General features: G+C 33.8%; 1 protein-coding gene across 1 annotated transcript in view; it reads right to left on the reverse strand.

Annotated features, from left to right (window-relative positions):
- Window positions 1–425: 425 nt before the first annotated feature.
- Window positions 426–16,089, reverse strand: part of VWDE (von Willebrand factor D and EGF domains) — a 28,743-nt gene continuing 13,079 nt past the window's right edge. The window contains 8 exon segments of the mRNA XM_027102793.1: window positions 426–707; window positions 3,250–3,353; window positions 6,044–6,139; window positions 6,794–6,889; window positions 6,994–7,090; window positions 10,277–10,563; window positions 13,157–13,286; window positions 14,942–15,049. Coding sequence (XP_026958594.1) covers window positions 693–707; window positions 3,250–3,353; window positions 6,044–6,139; window positions 6,794–6,889; window positions 6,994–7,090; window positions 10,277–10,563; window positions 13,157–13,286; window positions 14,942–15,049 — 933 coding nt within the window. The 3' untranslated portion in view covers window positions 426–692.

Below are 16,089 nucleotides of genomic sequence, written 5' to 3' on the forward strand. Positions count from 1 at the left end.
TAAGATGCAGAACTTTTATTATGTCTTGTGTTAGCTCACTTTTGTCCCTTTGGCACCACTGTCACTTCCTTCTAAGGCTAGGGTCTACATTTTCCAGAATCCCCTTCTCTGTGTTCTGGGTTAGAGTTCACCAATGAAGAAAACTTTCTAGAGAGTTAGAAGATGGAAATGAATAGGAAGCCATTATTTTTTCAGAGGTGTTTGCAGCTGGATGCTTGGAAACAGGCTGACATCTTCATTCTCAGTCTCTGACCTTCAGCAGCTGCTTTCTGACCTCTACCCTATCCTTCCCCCATCTTTACCCCAGCTCTTCCAACAGTCCTGAGAGTCCCTAATTCTGCATTAACACTTTATATCTGGATACATCAAATGGCTTCTGTTATGCTGACTGATCCCTGATAATAAAAACACCATCACAGTAAGGACTGGGAAAATGTTCAGTTTATTAAATATTGTGAATGTCAGGAATATCAGAAACATCATTTCAATATGTAAATATCAAATCACATTTCAAAGTAAATTTTTGATTATCTGGATTTTTTCTTTGCTTTTCTCTAACAACTAAGACCAGTCTGTATTTATTAGTTTCTTCAGTCTTTAAAATAGCTTTAAAAATGATGTTCCAATAAACTTCAAGTAGTTAACTTCAATGTTTTCTGAATAAAAATTTCCATTCTTATACTTGATATTACTCAATGGTGTTTTTTCTGTAGTAGGAAGAGGGAAATCAAGTTTCAAAGAATATTAAAAAACCAGTTAACTCTGACTCATTATTTGCTACTTCCTTCCCCCTGACATGATACATAAAGCTCTTTCAGGTTCTGTGTTTGCCACTAGAGACTAAGTACTGCTTTCATAAAACTGAGACCTAATCAAGATCATATTTAAATGTCAAAACAGTTGTGACTGAATGGAGCTTGGATACTACATGACTCCATCTTGGCAGAGTTACATTCAAGAAACATCCATGCTCAATTAAACCAAATAAAATTTTTTATATCCTTCAGGAAACGACTTTTGATATTCATAACACATTGCAACATTTCTCTCAAGTCTCTTTGCCCATCCTTGTCCTTCTCCACCTCTCTCTATTCCTCTATCAATGCAACTACCAACGAACTTACATAGTATTTTCTACATACCAGGCACTGTTCTAGGTACTTCACATATATTAACATATTTAATCCTTACAACAACCCCATGATAGGTGTTACTATTAGTTCCATATTACAGGTGAAAAAAATTAAGGGTCAGGGTGGCATACCTTGCCCAAGGTCACAGAGCAAACAAGTGGCAGGGATATGGTAAGTACATTTAGCAGCTAGGCAGCAAGTTATGAAACCTCTCAAAGCTGTTCATCAACCCACCCTCTTTAGCACCATCTTCCCCATTTCCTCTTTATTTGTGTCTTTTGTTTCTAGCCAGTAATTCTTGGTCTGTTTTATTGAAATTCTAGCAATCCATAAGAACTTGGGAGAGCAGGTTATAGTAAAGCAGGACTTGAGGTCCTTGGGCTAGTCTTTTTGTTTTGTTTTCCTTCTCCTTCCCCATGATCTTTTGTTCTTCTTTCCTTAATATGTTTCCAGATGCAGTCTCAGAAGCAACATTAATGGGGATGAGGATGATCTGCTATTAATCACATGAGGAAGGATTCAGGCAGTAAAGAAATGCATAAAAATAGAATATAGAGAAGTAACCTAGTTTAGTCTGTCAAAGTGGAGTTAAAAGCTTTTGAGGTCATAGGGTTTTCTGTGCCATAAAAATCTCAAATAAAATAAAAAAAATTATATTTAGGCTGCCTACAAACCCAGGTAACTCAAACTTTTATATTTATTTTTCTCAACAATAGCTGATCAAATAGTCAATAACTTTTGTCTCCTAGTTTTCAAACCATAGTACTATTATAATCTTGTTTTTTTCAAAATGGGGGACATATCCTTCCAGGATGAACACCAGTGCTAGAAGAAAAACATATATATACATCCACTTTGCCTCTAAGCCAGACTGATTCAGTATCTTGCTTTGGGAAGAAAATTCCTTATCATTTTTCAAAATATAATACTCCAGCATACTTTGATATTCATGACCCTTGGGTTTTTTGAAGTGCTAAATAGCATATAATTGTGTTTTTTTTTAAGATTTTTTTTTGATGTGGACCATTTTTAAAGTCTTTATTGAATTTGTTACAATATTGTTTCTGTTTTATGTTTTGGTTTTGTGGCCACAAGACATGTGGGATCTTAGCTCCCTGACCAGGGATGGAACCTGCATCCCCTTCACTGGAAGGCCAAGTCTTAACCACTGGACCACGAGGGAAGTCCCTATAATTGCTTTTTAAATTAAATCTAATACAGATTAACTTTAAGAAATTTTTGGAGAGTTCTGCTGCAACTGTTTTTGTGTGTGTGTGTGTGTGTGTGATCGTTAGAGTCACCCTGGTATATGTAGGAATTAGGACAGAAAAAATATCTTGGCTATTGATATTTAGAAATTTAAGATCGGAGACCTAAAAAATTCAGTTTCATTTTATAAGTACCGATATGATCACAGAAACTTTTAAAATAGATGTTTACATAGCACTGGCCTTGTAAGTTAAGTGTGGGGCAACTGCAAGAAAGCCTTTCTTCTTCCTTTGTTTTCTTGATTTTCCAAATACAAATAAATCCTAATTGTAATGATATGAAGAGTTTTTTATTGCTTTCCCTGAAATGGATTTTAATAGGGAGTAAATGAAGAGAGAACTACTATCAGGGAAAAGAATGAGGATATTCAAGGCTTCAGTGGCATATGATCCACTGAAAATGTTTAGAAACACGCACCCACCAAAATCAATGAAGTCGTGATTCATTGATATAAAAGTGGGGAATTTTTTTAAAGGGTGAAGGTGGTCTTTTTACCTAGTATTTGACCAAATATAAATTATTAGTGTCTTAAATCCATGTTGTGAGGTATTTGCTTTCTTTCAGCTCTCATGCCATGATATATTGCATTATGTTTGATGGTTGTTATCTACACACTGAAATTCCTTAAGTGCACATCAAAATTTTGAATAATAAGATAACTCTATAATGACACAAGAATGATATTACTTTTAGTTTTGGGGGCAAATAGAAAAATCTTGTATGTTTTCTATTTTGGAAGTAAAAGAAAATAAAACATTAACAGATAGGTAAAAATCACTAAGTAGAATATCTGAGTAGATGGCATATGTCGACATCTAACATATACTTTGTTTAAAATGTAAAATACCTGTATTTTCTTTTCACGTTTGACTCCAGTATATCCAGTGCAGCAAGAACATATGTTGGGGAGTACGCATCTGCCTCCATAAAGACACTTTTGATAGCAGATTGCTGCAATACACAAGTTTTTACAGTTACCACCTTTTGACACAAATGCTTGTGACATATTCTATTCCAATGGTCTGAAGCCATTCAGCAACTTGACTATAAAAATAGTCATAAGAGTCTATGAATGACCAATTGCAGTCCTGTATTTCTGCAGCCAGCTTGCAAACACACACATACATACACATATCAAAAGACAAAACACCCCCAAACTCAACACAACAGTTTCAGTATTTTATAAAGATATTATTAAAGCAAACAAAATTTTCATTGGCTACATTTTAAAGTATTTAAAATACATCTTTTTGTTTTCTATAGAGAGAAGATTCAAATCAGTAATATACGATAGCATTCATAATTTGCTTTTTAATAAAAATTTTTTAGCAAAAATTTAAAAGGGACAATTCAGTACTGACCAATGTATGGAAAAACAGACAATTTTATATACTATCAATGGAAGTTTAATGTGAAACAACTCTATTGGAAGCTTCCTAAAGATCTTCACACTACCTGTACTAGAAATTTCTTCTTTAAAATCTCTCCCTATGCAATTTTTAAATACCTGTATCTATTTATCTTTTGTCTTTTCTTTCTTTCTTTCTCTTTCTTTCTTTCTTTCTTTCTTTCTTTCTTTCTTTCTTTCTTTCTTTCCTTTCTTTCTTTCTTTCTTTCTATCTACCCACCTACAGAGCAAAATGCTTATAATAGTAACAATTTCTAAATAACAGAAATGTTCAATATGAGAGGAAAGGTCAAGTGAATTATAGTATTTATATTATGGAATTTAATATATCATTTAAAATTACATCTTTAAGGACATGGAAATGCTTTTAAGTAATATTGACTAAAAATAGGAATATAAAATTATATACAATACAGTTATTTTTCATGGGAGAGGAATCTGTTTCAAGAGCTCATATTGGAAGCTTGCATAATTCAAGAATAATATTCCCTTTAATATAAATGCAACATTGAAAGGTATGTTTTCATCAGAGCTATTGTGTATGGCTGAGCAGGTTATGTAATGCACAAGGTTCCACAGCTAAGGAAGCACTGTTCATATCACAGACATCATAGATTCAAATATTTATTACAACAATTTTCCAGAAGATGGCAGTAAGACATCTTATATAAATAACATCATCAATATTTAGACTGTTTGCAGACAGATGGAAGTAAAGCATTTCGAGGAAGGGGACTTCAAAAAATTCACATAAAGGTGCAAGGTGCAAACACAAGGTGCAAAAACAGGGTGCACATCTTCAGGCTGTGCTCAGAGTAACTTAATCCACAATTACTGCAGCATATTTCCACATTAATGTGCTTTTAGCATCTTATCATTCTCTCGCATGTTCCATACAAACTCTCTTCAGAATGAGTAGCCCAAACTGAGGTTGCTAGTTCTTTTTTCTAGCATTTTATCCCATCTAACTTTCAATGAAAGTTATTTATTTTTGAGCACATAATTCTTATGTAAGTACTAGTACTTAATGAATTCTTTGAAAATATTTTCCTAGGATGAGAAATGTGTAAATTATAATAGCAATTACTAGTAAAATAAAGTCTAAGAGTCATAAAAATTATATGCAGAATCTCTGATACATGAAAAGCAGAGCAGGTATTTCTAGTAAAAAGGCACAGTCATTTTACAATTGTGCTATTTCAGTTTACAGTACACTTGGATCACCAGTTTTGATATTATGTAGTTATTGAGCATTTGAAAATATTTTGAGGAGATTTTCCATTTTTCCCATTGAGTTATTAATCTTTGTTAATATTTTAACATGTTATTTCAAGTTTTCATAAATTTCATAATTGCATTAAATTTGATTTTCCTTTATACCCTGTGATCCCATCTATATAAAAATTTATGACTAAAACTGAATGGAAATAACTAAAATGCTAAAATCAAGGCAGAAACTAGTTCTGGGTGGTGGAATTTGGAGTGATTAATTTTTAAAAACTTTTTCATATTTTCTATAATTTCCATGATAGATATATACCTACCTTATAATATGGAAAAACATTTAAACTTATATTAAAACCTTCTTTATCCAGTTCCCCCTTGGATGAAAATAGTCAAAAGATACAAACTTCTAGTTATAAGTTAAATAAGTACTAGGGATGTAACATACAACACAATAAATATAATTAACACTGCTATACATTATATATGCAAGTTTTAAGACAGTAAAAGTTCTCATCACAAGGAAAAACACATTTTTTTCTGTTTCTTTAATGTTGTAGCTATATGAGGTGATGGATATTCACTAAACTTACTGTGGTAATTATTTCATGATTTATGTAAGTCAAATCATTATGCTGTATACCTTAAACTTATACAGTGCAGAATGTCAATTATATTGCAATAAAACTGGAGGAAAAAGAAAGATCTTTTAAAATAAAAAAAGAAAACCTTCTTCAGTCCACCTAAGAGAACTTCACTGGCAACCCACAGATCGTAATTTGGAGTTATCTATGTCACACAAAATATTAATATACTATACCATACTTTCTTTTTTAAAATGGGTATAGAAATGGAGATATCCTTTTATTTCTAAAACTCTCTTTTTAATGGATCAGCATGCTGAGATTTATTTTACCCTGTATATTTCTCCTAAAGCTATACTTTGTTTGATAATTATAATAGGTTCAAATTCAAAACATAGATTAGAAAGCAAATTCTGTAGCCTTATGTATTTGACGCTGTGCTCCTTCCCATGTCGTAGGACAATGGCATATGATAGGAGCAATACACTCACCACCATTTTTACATTTCTGAAAGCAGATAGCTGCAAGTAGAGAAATAAACAAGTTAATAATTTACTAGTCAAATCCTATCATAAACCATAAAAATTTTCATTAAAAAAAGAGAAACAGTTAAAAATCAATGATTAAAGGATCTTTTCCCTTAAAGCTTTTCCCCAATTGTTAGACATTTATGTTGCTTCTCATTTTACACTTTGGCCAATACATTATAATAGCTGCTAACTTTAAATAATTATAAAAAGAAAAAAATGAAACATTTGAATGAGGAGAGCTGCCATCATCTTAAAAACTAGCAAGACTTGAAAGCAGTGGTACCCCATCTCAGGAGGTTTTGAATTGGTCTGAGATGGGACCAAGGAATCAGTAATTTTTTAAAAACCTTCCCCTGACTCCTACTTAAAACTGAGAGACCAGGACTTAAAGACTTGTCATTTATCCTGGCAACTGTAGTGAACAGACCGGAAAATACAGGATATCCTCTACCTCCACTAACCTGAAAGAATGAGTTCAGAGGACTTGGCATTTTACTCTTTCTATTTCGAAAAGATATATTCTAAAGTAGGAACAAATAAAAAAAATAAAAACAGGGAAATAGAAAACAAGGAAAATGCTCTTTGTCTGAAATTCTGCTTTATGTTCCCATGTAGACTTCAGCATTTTAAGAGTATTTCTCTTACGTGTGTTGCATTGTTTCCCTGTCCAGCCAGAAGGACAACAGCAAAGACTTGGTCCCACACACTTTCCTCCATTAATGCATATGGGATCACAGATACCTTAAGGTAAAGGGATGAAATATCAGTTCTTAAATATCAATAATTTTGCTATTTAATATGTTTGCTTTACATGTAGTTGGCAAACACATTTAGTAGTGTCTTACTTTTTTGGCATCTCCTACCAGTGTATCCTTGAGGATAGGCACACACGTTATTTCTCATGCAGTGACCACCATTCTTACAGGGAGGGTGACAAGATAGCTAAAGGAACACATGACAGCAATCTGTGAATATCACATATTCAATTATTATATATTACATATTGCATCATGTGCTTATATCTATGGGGACATAAGGCAGAGAAATGTGTTATTAAAATAAAAGATCACCACTGCAAGTCATTAAAACCGTCCTTTCTAAGTCATAAAATACAATGCTTATAGTTGTAAGTTGCTAGTGGGTTAGCACAATTTGAAATGTATTGGTGAATTATGAAATGTGTTGTTCATAACCAGTGGAGCCTTCAGTATTAGAGTGCATATAGAGTGAAATGACCTGGGAAAAACCAAGAAAATAAGTCAAAACCGAGCTCAAAATAAGAATATCTGTTCCTGTGGAAATTAGAAAAACTCAACATTGGTCACATGATGTTTAGAAAAAACTTTGAAGTTAACTTTTGGATACCTACTGAGGTCACGAAGGCAGAGCTTTATATGTGACTTATTCCTGTGAATGCCTGGCGAAAAATCTTTTTAACAATAAATCTTTGGCTTTGTCAGGAATATTTATTGGATAATCCTGAATACGCTGTACTAGTATCTTCTATGTATATGATTCTGTTCCATGGAGTTCAGAAGTTAATGTTTATAATCTTTTATGAGAGGATTTTTATTGCTTCATATTTCTTACTGATATGACAATTAAATGCAGTTATTTAAAAAACAATAATACATAGGCAAACCTGCCTATAAATTTTTTAATTTAATTTTCCTTAAATGATGATTAAGTGGATTTTAGTTTGTGTTTTAGAAGTGAATGTCAAACTAACTGGTTTTGGTAATAGGGCCTTGGTAGACAGACTCCCCATTTGAATTGAATTAGATCCATCTTTAATAGCTGCTTTTTAAATTTCCAAACACTAAGAAAACTTCAACTGATTTCAAATAGATTTATAAGTGAAAATAATGAAGTACTTATGTATAAAAACAATATTAACTGAATGTTTCAGCAAATGGATAATTTCCACTATTTTAGACTGAGCCTTTTCTGGTTAATGATTGAGTTTACTTTCTCTGGCATTTTTATTGGTACTTTTTATTATGGAGAAATGCTCTTACATTTTCTGCTTCCTAATCTTTATACAATTTAAGGTTATTTCTATTTATTAAGAAAGGTGTACTCTTTCCATTACAAAAACACCATAGGAAATACCTGTGGTTAGAAATTTAAAGCTTGAAAAGAATAAAAGACCCTTTTATAATGGATAGCCTTGTTATAATCAATACTCATCTACTCTACAAAACTTGAGTGTAGAGATAAATACTACATGTATACAGAAAAGTACATATAATTAAAGTAATATAGAGAAATGACATAAACTTGGGCTCGGTCATGCCCACCCCAATCACATTTTAAGAAAAGGAGGTTTAGGAGAAAACCCACTTTCATGTATTACATATTCATGAGATTCTCCAGGCCTCAGATGGATCTTCCACCAAACTCCAAAATGAGCCAAGTAATCTGGCCTCACTTTCTGTATGGAATGGGCTCATGGCATTTAAGGGATGAAGGAAACTGGAAGATATATTTAATCATCTCTCCAGCCACACATTTTAAGTCTTGCTTATTAATAGAGTAGTTTCACCTTTCATGATGTTTCCAGCTCAGTGTCTTTCTTCCTCTTTTGAAATCCTATAGAATACACAGAATATACTCCTCATATTACTTTTAACCATATTCTGCCTAATTTTATTCAATGGCTTTCCATGTGTATACCATCTTCCCTTCCCTTCATTCCCTCAAAAGGGGATGTGATCTAATAAAAATAAAGATCATGTTCTCATTTCTTCTGCACTTTCTGTAACATGTCTTATGACAATAATACCATTACTTAATTGTAGCTAGCCATGTGCTGACTGTACTTGCAGGTGGTCCACTGTATGTGTCATTTGCACTTGACAGCAACTGTCTAGTTCAAACTTGAAAGTAAAGAAGTCTGAGGCCTGGAGACTATAAGTCATTTAACACTTCCTGAGGTAACTGAAATGCATGAGGGTTTTTTTCTGTTTTATTTGCTAATAATAAGGCATTTTATACTATAAACATGTAAGAATTGAAGGTTATTATCATTATTCCTACAGAAGAAAGAAAAAATGAAGTTCCTCTAGGTAACTGAGAACAAAGGAATACTCCAACAGCTTTGTTGCTTAAGTTGGTCTCAAATCAAAACACAAACAAAACAAAACAATAACAACGGAACAATATCAACAACAAAAAGTAGCTTCTAAGCCAGAAATTTGATTTGTATCAAAGAAAACAATGCTGATGATTGTGAAAAGAAGTAAACACTCCTTTCAAAATTAAAGTGATGTCTAACTTGTTTTATTCTCAAGAGGTGGAGGAATTACAGAGAAACCTAGTTTATACAAATAAGCAAATATGCCAAAATTAGTAATTTAAAGTGCTAAATACCCTCTGTGAGCTGAAAAGAACCCAAACCACAGTGTTATTCACACCATTATTTTATATCTAGCTGCTTATTGCCAGGAAAGTCAGTTAGCCCTGTAAGGCTCTGCTTTCTCTTCTGTATAATGGGAAAAATAATACCCAGTATATGGGGTCCTTGTGGATTATATGACATAATTGATACAAAATTTTTTCCAAAGGCCCTAGAACACAGTAGGTACTTAATACATATATTTATAATGTATTATATAGTTATAATGCTATTTAATATTAACTTTATGAAAAAAATTAAGAAACATCAATATTATTTTTTTTGAAATGTGAAGAGAATATGCACAAATAATAAATAAAATGAATAGAAATTAGTGAACTAAATAGAGTAAACAAAAATTAATCAATAGAAGAGCATATCTTCTTAAGTACTTAAACGTGAACTGGATAGTTTTCTTTTCTTTGTAAGTTTTGAAGAGTTTTCATACTACCTCTGCATTTGATACCATCTGCATAATGTCCAAAGGGGCAGCATCCACACTGGAAGTGACCATCTTTGATTGGCACACAGGAAACACCAAGAAAGCAAGGGGATTCAGCACAACTTAATATTTTGGTCAATCCAGGCTTTTCTGGCAAAATAGTGATGGCTCTAGTAAGTGATGATGCAAACCCATCCTAATACTGTGTGTAACCTTGGGGAGACCTGTTAGTTTGAGAATTATATCCTCCTGCCTCTGTTTGGATGGGGCCCTGGATAACATCCTTTACTTCGCCATGGAAACTATTCAGGTTAATGCTTAAAGAACTACGGTTGTTTGTAGGAACTTCCAACTCCTCCAGACTGAGGTTTGTATTGGGGGTATGATCCACATGTTCAAAATCTGATATCTGATGGGAAATAGCCTTCTTTGAATGATTCATTCGAGTTGTGACTGATTTTAATGAGAATTGTGAGATGTCGATTGTATCCAAGAACTTTTTCATAGTTGCAGAACTGTGGATAGAGCTTGCATCAATTAGTGAATGTTCTGTTGATAGTTGTTGCAAATTTATGTCTAAACAACCAAAAAAGAAAAAGAAATGTTAGTCAATAACATCTGTTAATGCTCTGCTCTACCCACAGTATTTAACATTAGGTAATTCATTCCTTCATTTAATGTCTGTTACTTATATAAACACTATACTAAGATTCATGCAGCAATAAGAAGTTATCACATGGTTCCTGCCTTCTAGGAACTTAAATAATCTATTTGGATATACAAGATAACACAGAATATTAAGCAGTATATTGACTACGTAAAATCTTAATATTTCTGCATAAAAAGACAACATAGATGAGGCAAGCCATAGAGATAAAAAAGATAATTTCAAGTACACATTATGTAAAGGATCAGTGGCCAGAATATGTAAAGTACTCTTACAAATCAACAAAAAGTCAAAGAAAAGTTACAGATAATTAACAGAAAGGCAAATTTCAATGATTATTTGAAAAAAACAATTAAATAGATAACCCTTGGCAAGTTGTATCTGGAAAAAAAACAATGGAAAGATATAACTAAACTACTTTGAAGATGAGAAAACAGAAAAAAGTATATATATGAAAAGAATTTTAAATTATATAAGAATACTACATATAATTTTAAACTAAGAATTTGAAATCTCAATGAGATAAATGATTTTTTTGCAAAATATAAATGATTAAGTTGACTGAAGAAGAGATAGAGTAGATGATAGAAAAATTACTTTGAAAGAAATAGAAAAATAATCTAAAATAACCTCCTAAAATGATGCCAGGACAGCTGATCTAATGGAAAAAAATCAACCAAATTTCAAGGAAAGAATATTTTACAGAACTGTTGCAACACGCACAAAGAGATGAAACATAAACATTTTGTCAGAGTGGCATAATCTTATAGCCAATATTATTTATGAAAATACATAAAAATTTAAAATGAAATACTAGTATTTCATTTAAATCAGATCAAGTGCAGCAGTGTAGTTATATATTATCACATCAGGATAAAATAGACTTGTATCTCAACTAACATAATTATATCAAGATATTAGTGAAGAAAATAATATAAAATAATGTTAAAAAGTAATTTGATACATCAATGTTTTTTGTTAAAAACATTCTGAGAAAGTTAATCCATGGAAACATTAACAGAAATTGTAGCAAGTAATAATTGATCTGAAAAAGCATTTGATAAACTGTAAAACCCACTCATGACTTAAAACTAAAGAGAATTCTGAGAAAGCAATCAGTGAAAGGAAAATTCTAGCAGAAACCTACAGTTATATTCACTGGTGAAACATGAGAAGAATTCCCATTGAAACCATTAAGAAACAAAGCTATTCCAATCCCTACACACTTTGAACTGGAGGTCCCAGCCACTACAATCACAGCCTAAGTTTGAGAACTGGGACAGGTCCATGAGATTGCTCAGGTTCAAGTCTTGCCTCTGTAATTTACAAACTCTGTAAATCTGAACAGATTGCTTAACCCATAGACGCCTCTGTTTACTCATCTGTAAAATGGAAATAAGAAGAGTTACTATATATAGCTATCTATTATGAGGATCGAATGAAATAATACATTAAAAATATTTTCCTAATGCTGGCACATTATAAATACAGACAATCTTAGTTACTATAAGAAAGTAAATGAGAGACAAACTCAGTATTTGCAAAAAATATTATGTTTTACCTATAAAATTAAGAAGAGAATCAACTATAAAAAATAGTGTAAATAAGAGTATTTAGTAAGGCAACCAGATGCATGAATAACATTACAATCAAGATAGCTTTCCTATATTGCAGTAATAGACAGCACCTTGCAAAATGAACAAATGCAATGATATCTTGCAAGATAAACAGCTGATATTACAGTATGCAAAGGCATAAAGAAAGGTAATGAGAAACGTGGAAGACTGTTATGAAGACAGTAATAGAGTATTATTGAATAAAACAAAGAGTTATAAAGAAAACACTATGAAGAAGAAAAGGCCTTATGAAATAATGAGCCTCTCATATGTTTAGAGTTTGAGTAGATGATGAATGACCAGGGATTTATAGAATGTAAGTATGAAATGGTCACTTCCAACCATAAGCTTCTCTGAAATCACCTTAATTAATGATATAATTTGTTCATTACACAACATGAATCACTTTTCTAGAATATAAGCCAGAGGATTCAAAAGATTAGCAAGAAAAAGAATAATTTGTAAACTGCATTATGTAATCTTAGGTGAACTTTTTGAAAATAAAAATTCCTGACGAGTAAATACGGTAATCTTCTGGAAAACAAATGAGAGGTATTACTTGTCATTAGAGTTTAACTAAGACCATTACTTACTAGAGGCATTTCCATTTGTTGGCTTAACATTCCTCTCCCTCTGATTGGCATATATATATATATATTTTTTTTTTTTTTTTTTTTTGCGGTACGCGGGCCTCTCACTGTTGTGGCCTCTCGCATTGCGGAGCACAGGCTCCAGACGTGCAGGCTCAGTGGCCATGGCTCACGGGCCTAGCCGCTCCACAGAATGTGGGATCTTCCCGGACCGGGGCACGAACCCTGTCCCCTGCATCAGCAGGCGGACTCTCAACCACTGCACCACCAGGGAAGCCCCTGATGGTCATTTTTACCATCCTCTTCCTTAGTTACACTGTTGTCAGACCTTGTGAGAACCACAGTATGTGTAGTAAATTTATTTAAAAACTGTTTCAACTGTAAATGTATACATGAAAAACAGATCAGAATTAAACTGTTATAAAACTAAAGCACTGTGAATAAGAACATAAAATAAAAATGTCACTTGGATTGAACTCCTTGCAAATTAGATCAGAGAACTAGCTTAAATGTCACATCTTCAACAGATGCTTCTGTTAGGGACTGAATTGTGTTCCCCAAAATTTCTCTGTTGAAGCCCTAACCCTAAATGTGACTGTATTTGGAGATACTTTAAAGGAGGTTATTAAGGTTAAATGAAGTCATGAGAGTGGGGCACTAATTCTATAGGAATGACGTCTGTCCTTATAAGAGGAGAAAGCACATGAAGAGTGTACATGTGAGGGTACAGTGAGAGAGCAGCCATCTGCAAACCAAGGAGAGAGGCCAGAAACCAATGTTGCTGGCAACTTAATCTCAAGCTTCCAGTTTCCAGAACTGTGACAGAACCAGTTTCTGCTGTTTAAGTGACCCAGTCTGTGGTGTTCTGTTACGGCAGCCTGAGCTAACTAATGGATGTTCCTAGAGTCACACTCACCCACTTAATCAGTGTCACCCATCTGTGTTCATTCACAGAACTTTGTCCTTCACACTTATGTGTCTCTTTACTACACTAGTTAGGAACTTCAAGAATAAGAACTGCACTTTATTTTATAGTCATTGACTCTGGTGCCTGCCATAAAACCAAGTAACCAACAATAAAAAATTACTTTAACAAGCATTTTCCTAAAATACACAAATGTCTCTGATAGGGTTAAGAAACTTACTAGTCACTCACGTGTAATGGAATTTGGTTCAATGTGCTTTTGTCTTAAATTCCACTTGATAAAGGTCTTATTGAGAAAATGGGCCACTGTTTGGAAAAGACGGATGTTAGATCACTTTAGTGCGCAGAGTGGAAGGTTCAGTATTTGGGACTGGATATTGATGTGAGTAGCTGAACTAGTAGGGAATTTCTCTCACCATCCTGCAGTGTGCTCTTCAAATCTGTATCTCCCATGCTAGACAGGTCCACTGCAATTTGAAGCACAAGGTGATATCATGTAATTAATATGTATTTTTCATCAAAATACGCCTTGTTTGCTTAGTAATACCAAAGATACTGACTTTTTATTTATTTATTTATTTATTTATTTATTTATTTATCTGTGCCAGGTCTTTGTTGCGGCATGCGGGATCTTCATTGCGGCATGCGGGATCTTTTTAGTTGCAGCATGTGGGATATTTATTGTGGCATGCATGCAGGATCCCTGACCAGGGATCGAATCCAGGCCCCCTGCATTGGGAGCGCTTAGTCTTAGCCACTGGACTGCCAGGAAGGTCCCCAAAGATACTGACTTTTTATAATTTACTTTTCTTTGACATTAACTTTTTATAATTTACTTTTGTCTTTGTAAGTTTTTAAAAGGTTGATATCCACCAATGTTTTTCCTCTTTTCTCTAATTCTAAGTGCTCTCCCTGGGAAGTTTCACCCCTGACTGGTGACCCTAAGAATTATATCTTTAACGTTATCCCCCTTCCTGAGCTCCACTTGGCTATTCCATAGTCACCTCAGTGTCTGTGTTTCCAAACTGAGTTCATTATCTTTCCTCTCCGAAACTATTTCTTCTTCCTCATATTTCATATGTGTCTTAGTCAGCTCGAGCTGCCATTACAAAATATCAGAGTAGGTGGTTTAAACAACAGGAATTTATTTTCTAACCATTTTGGAGGGTGGGAAGTCCAAGATCAAGGTGCAGGCCCATTTGGTCCCTGGTGAGAGAGCTTTCTTCCTGCGTCCCAGACAGCTGCATTTTCCTTGTGTCCTCACCTGGCAGAGAGAGAAAGAGATTAAGTTCTCTGGTGTCTCCTCTTAGAAGGACACTAACCCTGTTGGATCAGAGCTTCTCCCTTATGACCTCATTTACCATTAACTACTTCCTTACTCCAAATACAGCCATATTGGGGTTTAAGATTCAATGTATGAATTTTGGGAGGACATGATTCAGTCCTTAGCAATATGAATGTCAATTCTACCCACTCAATTTGCCTAAACCAAGCACTGTAACTCTCTCCCTCACCGTGCTAATCCCAATCGCTGACCAAGTACTGTCAACTTGCTTTCTTTTTTTTGAAGTATAGTTAATTTACAGTATTGTGTTAGTTTCAAGTGTATAGCATAGTGATTCAGTATTTTTGCAGATTATACTCCATTATAGATTATTAAAAGAAAATCGGTATGATTCCCTGTGTCACACAGTATACCTTGTTCCTTGTCTGTTTTACATATAGTAGTTTGTATCTATAATCCCATACCCCACATTTGTCCCTCCCAACTTCCCTCTCCCCTATGGTAACCACAAGTTTGTTTTTTACGTCTGTGAGTCTGCGGAAACAGACTCAACTTTCTTCTTTAGTGTCTTTTTCATCCTCATTTTAGGTCGGGATATCTTCATGCCTTTCCTATGTTTGTAATATTGTCTTAACTCTTCTTCCCACCTTCACACTTGTACAGTTCCTTACCTGCAAGTGGTCCATCCTCTACACTGCTCTTAAGTAGACTTTCTCAGATGTAAACCTTATCATGTTTCTCATAGTTTGTCAGTGATCTGTCCACTGGATACCCCTGCTACTCTTGTAGCAGTCCCCTTACCTTCTCTATTCCAAGCACACTGAATCCTTCTCAGTGCCCAAGGTGATGTTACATGCCTCTGTACCTTTGCTCACGCTGTTTCTTCTGCCTAGAATGTCTCTCTCTTTCTTGATCAGATACATCAGATTCAGCTGTAGTGATACTTCCTTTTAAAAACTTTTCCTTGTCCCTCAAGGTACTATTCCTACTATTCTCTCTAGACACTTCTATCGAAAGAC

Source organism: Aethalodelphis obliquidens, unplaced genomic scaffold, assembly GCF_003676395.1.
Source record: "Aethalodelphis obliquidens isolate GAN/ISIS:26980383/991018 unplaced genomic scaffold, ASM367639v1 scaffold5, whole genome shotgun sequence".
NCBI lineage: Eukaryota > Metazoa > Chordata > Mammalia > Artiodactyla > Delphinidae > Aethalodelphis > Aethalodelphis obliquidens.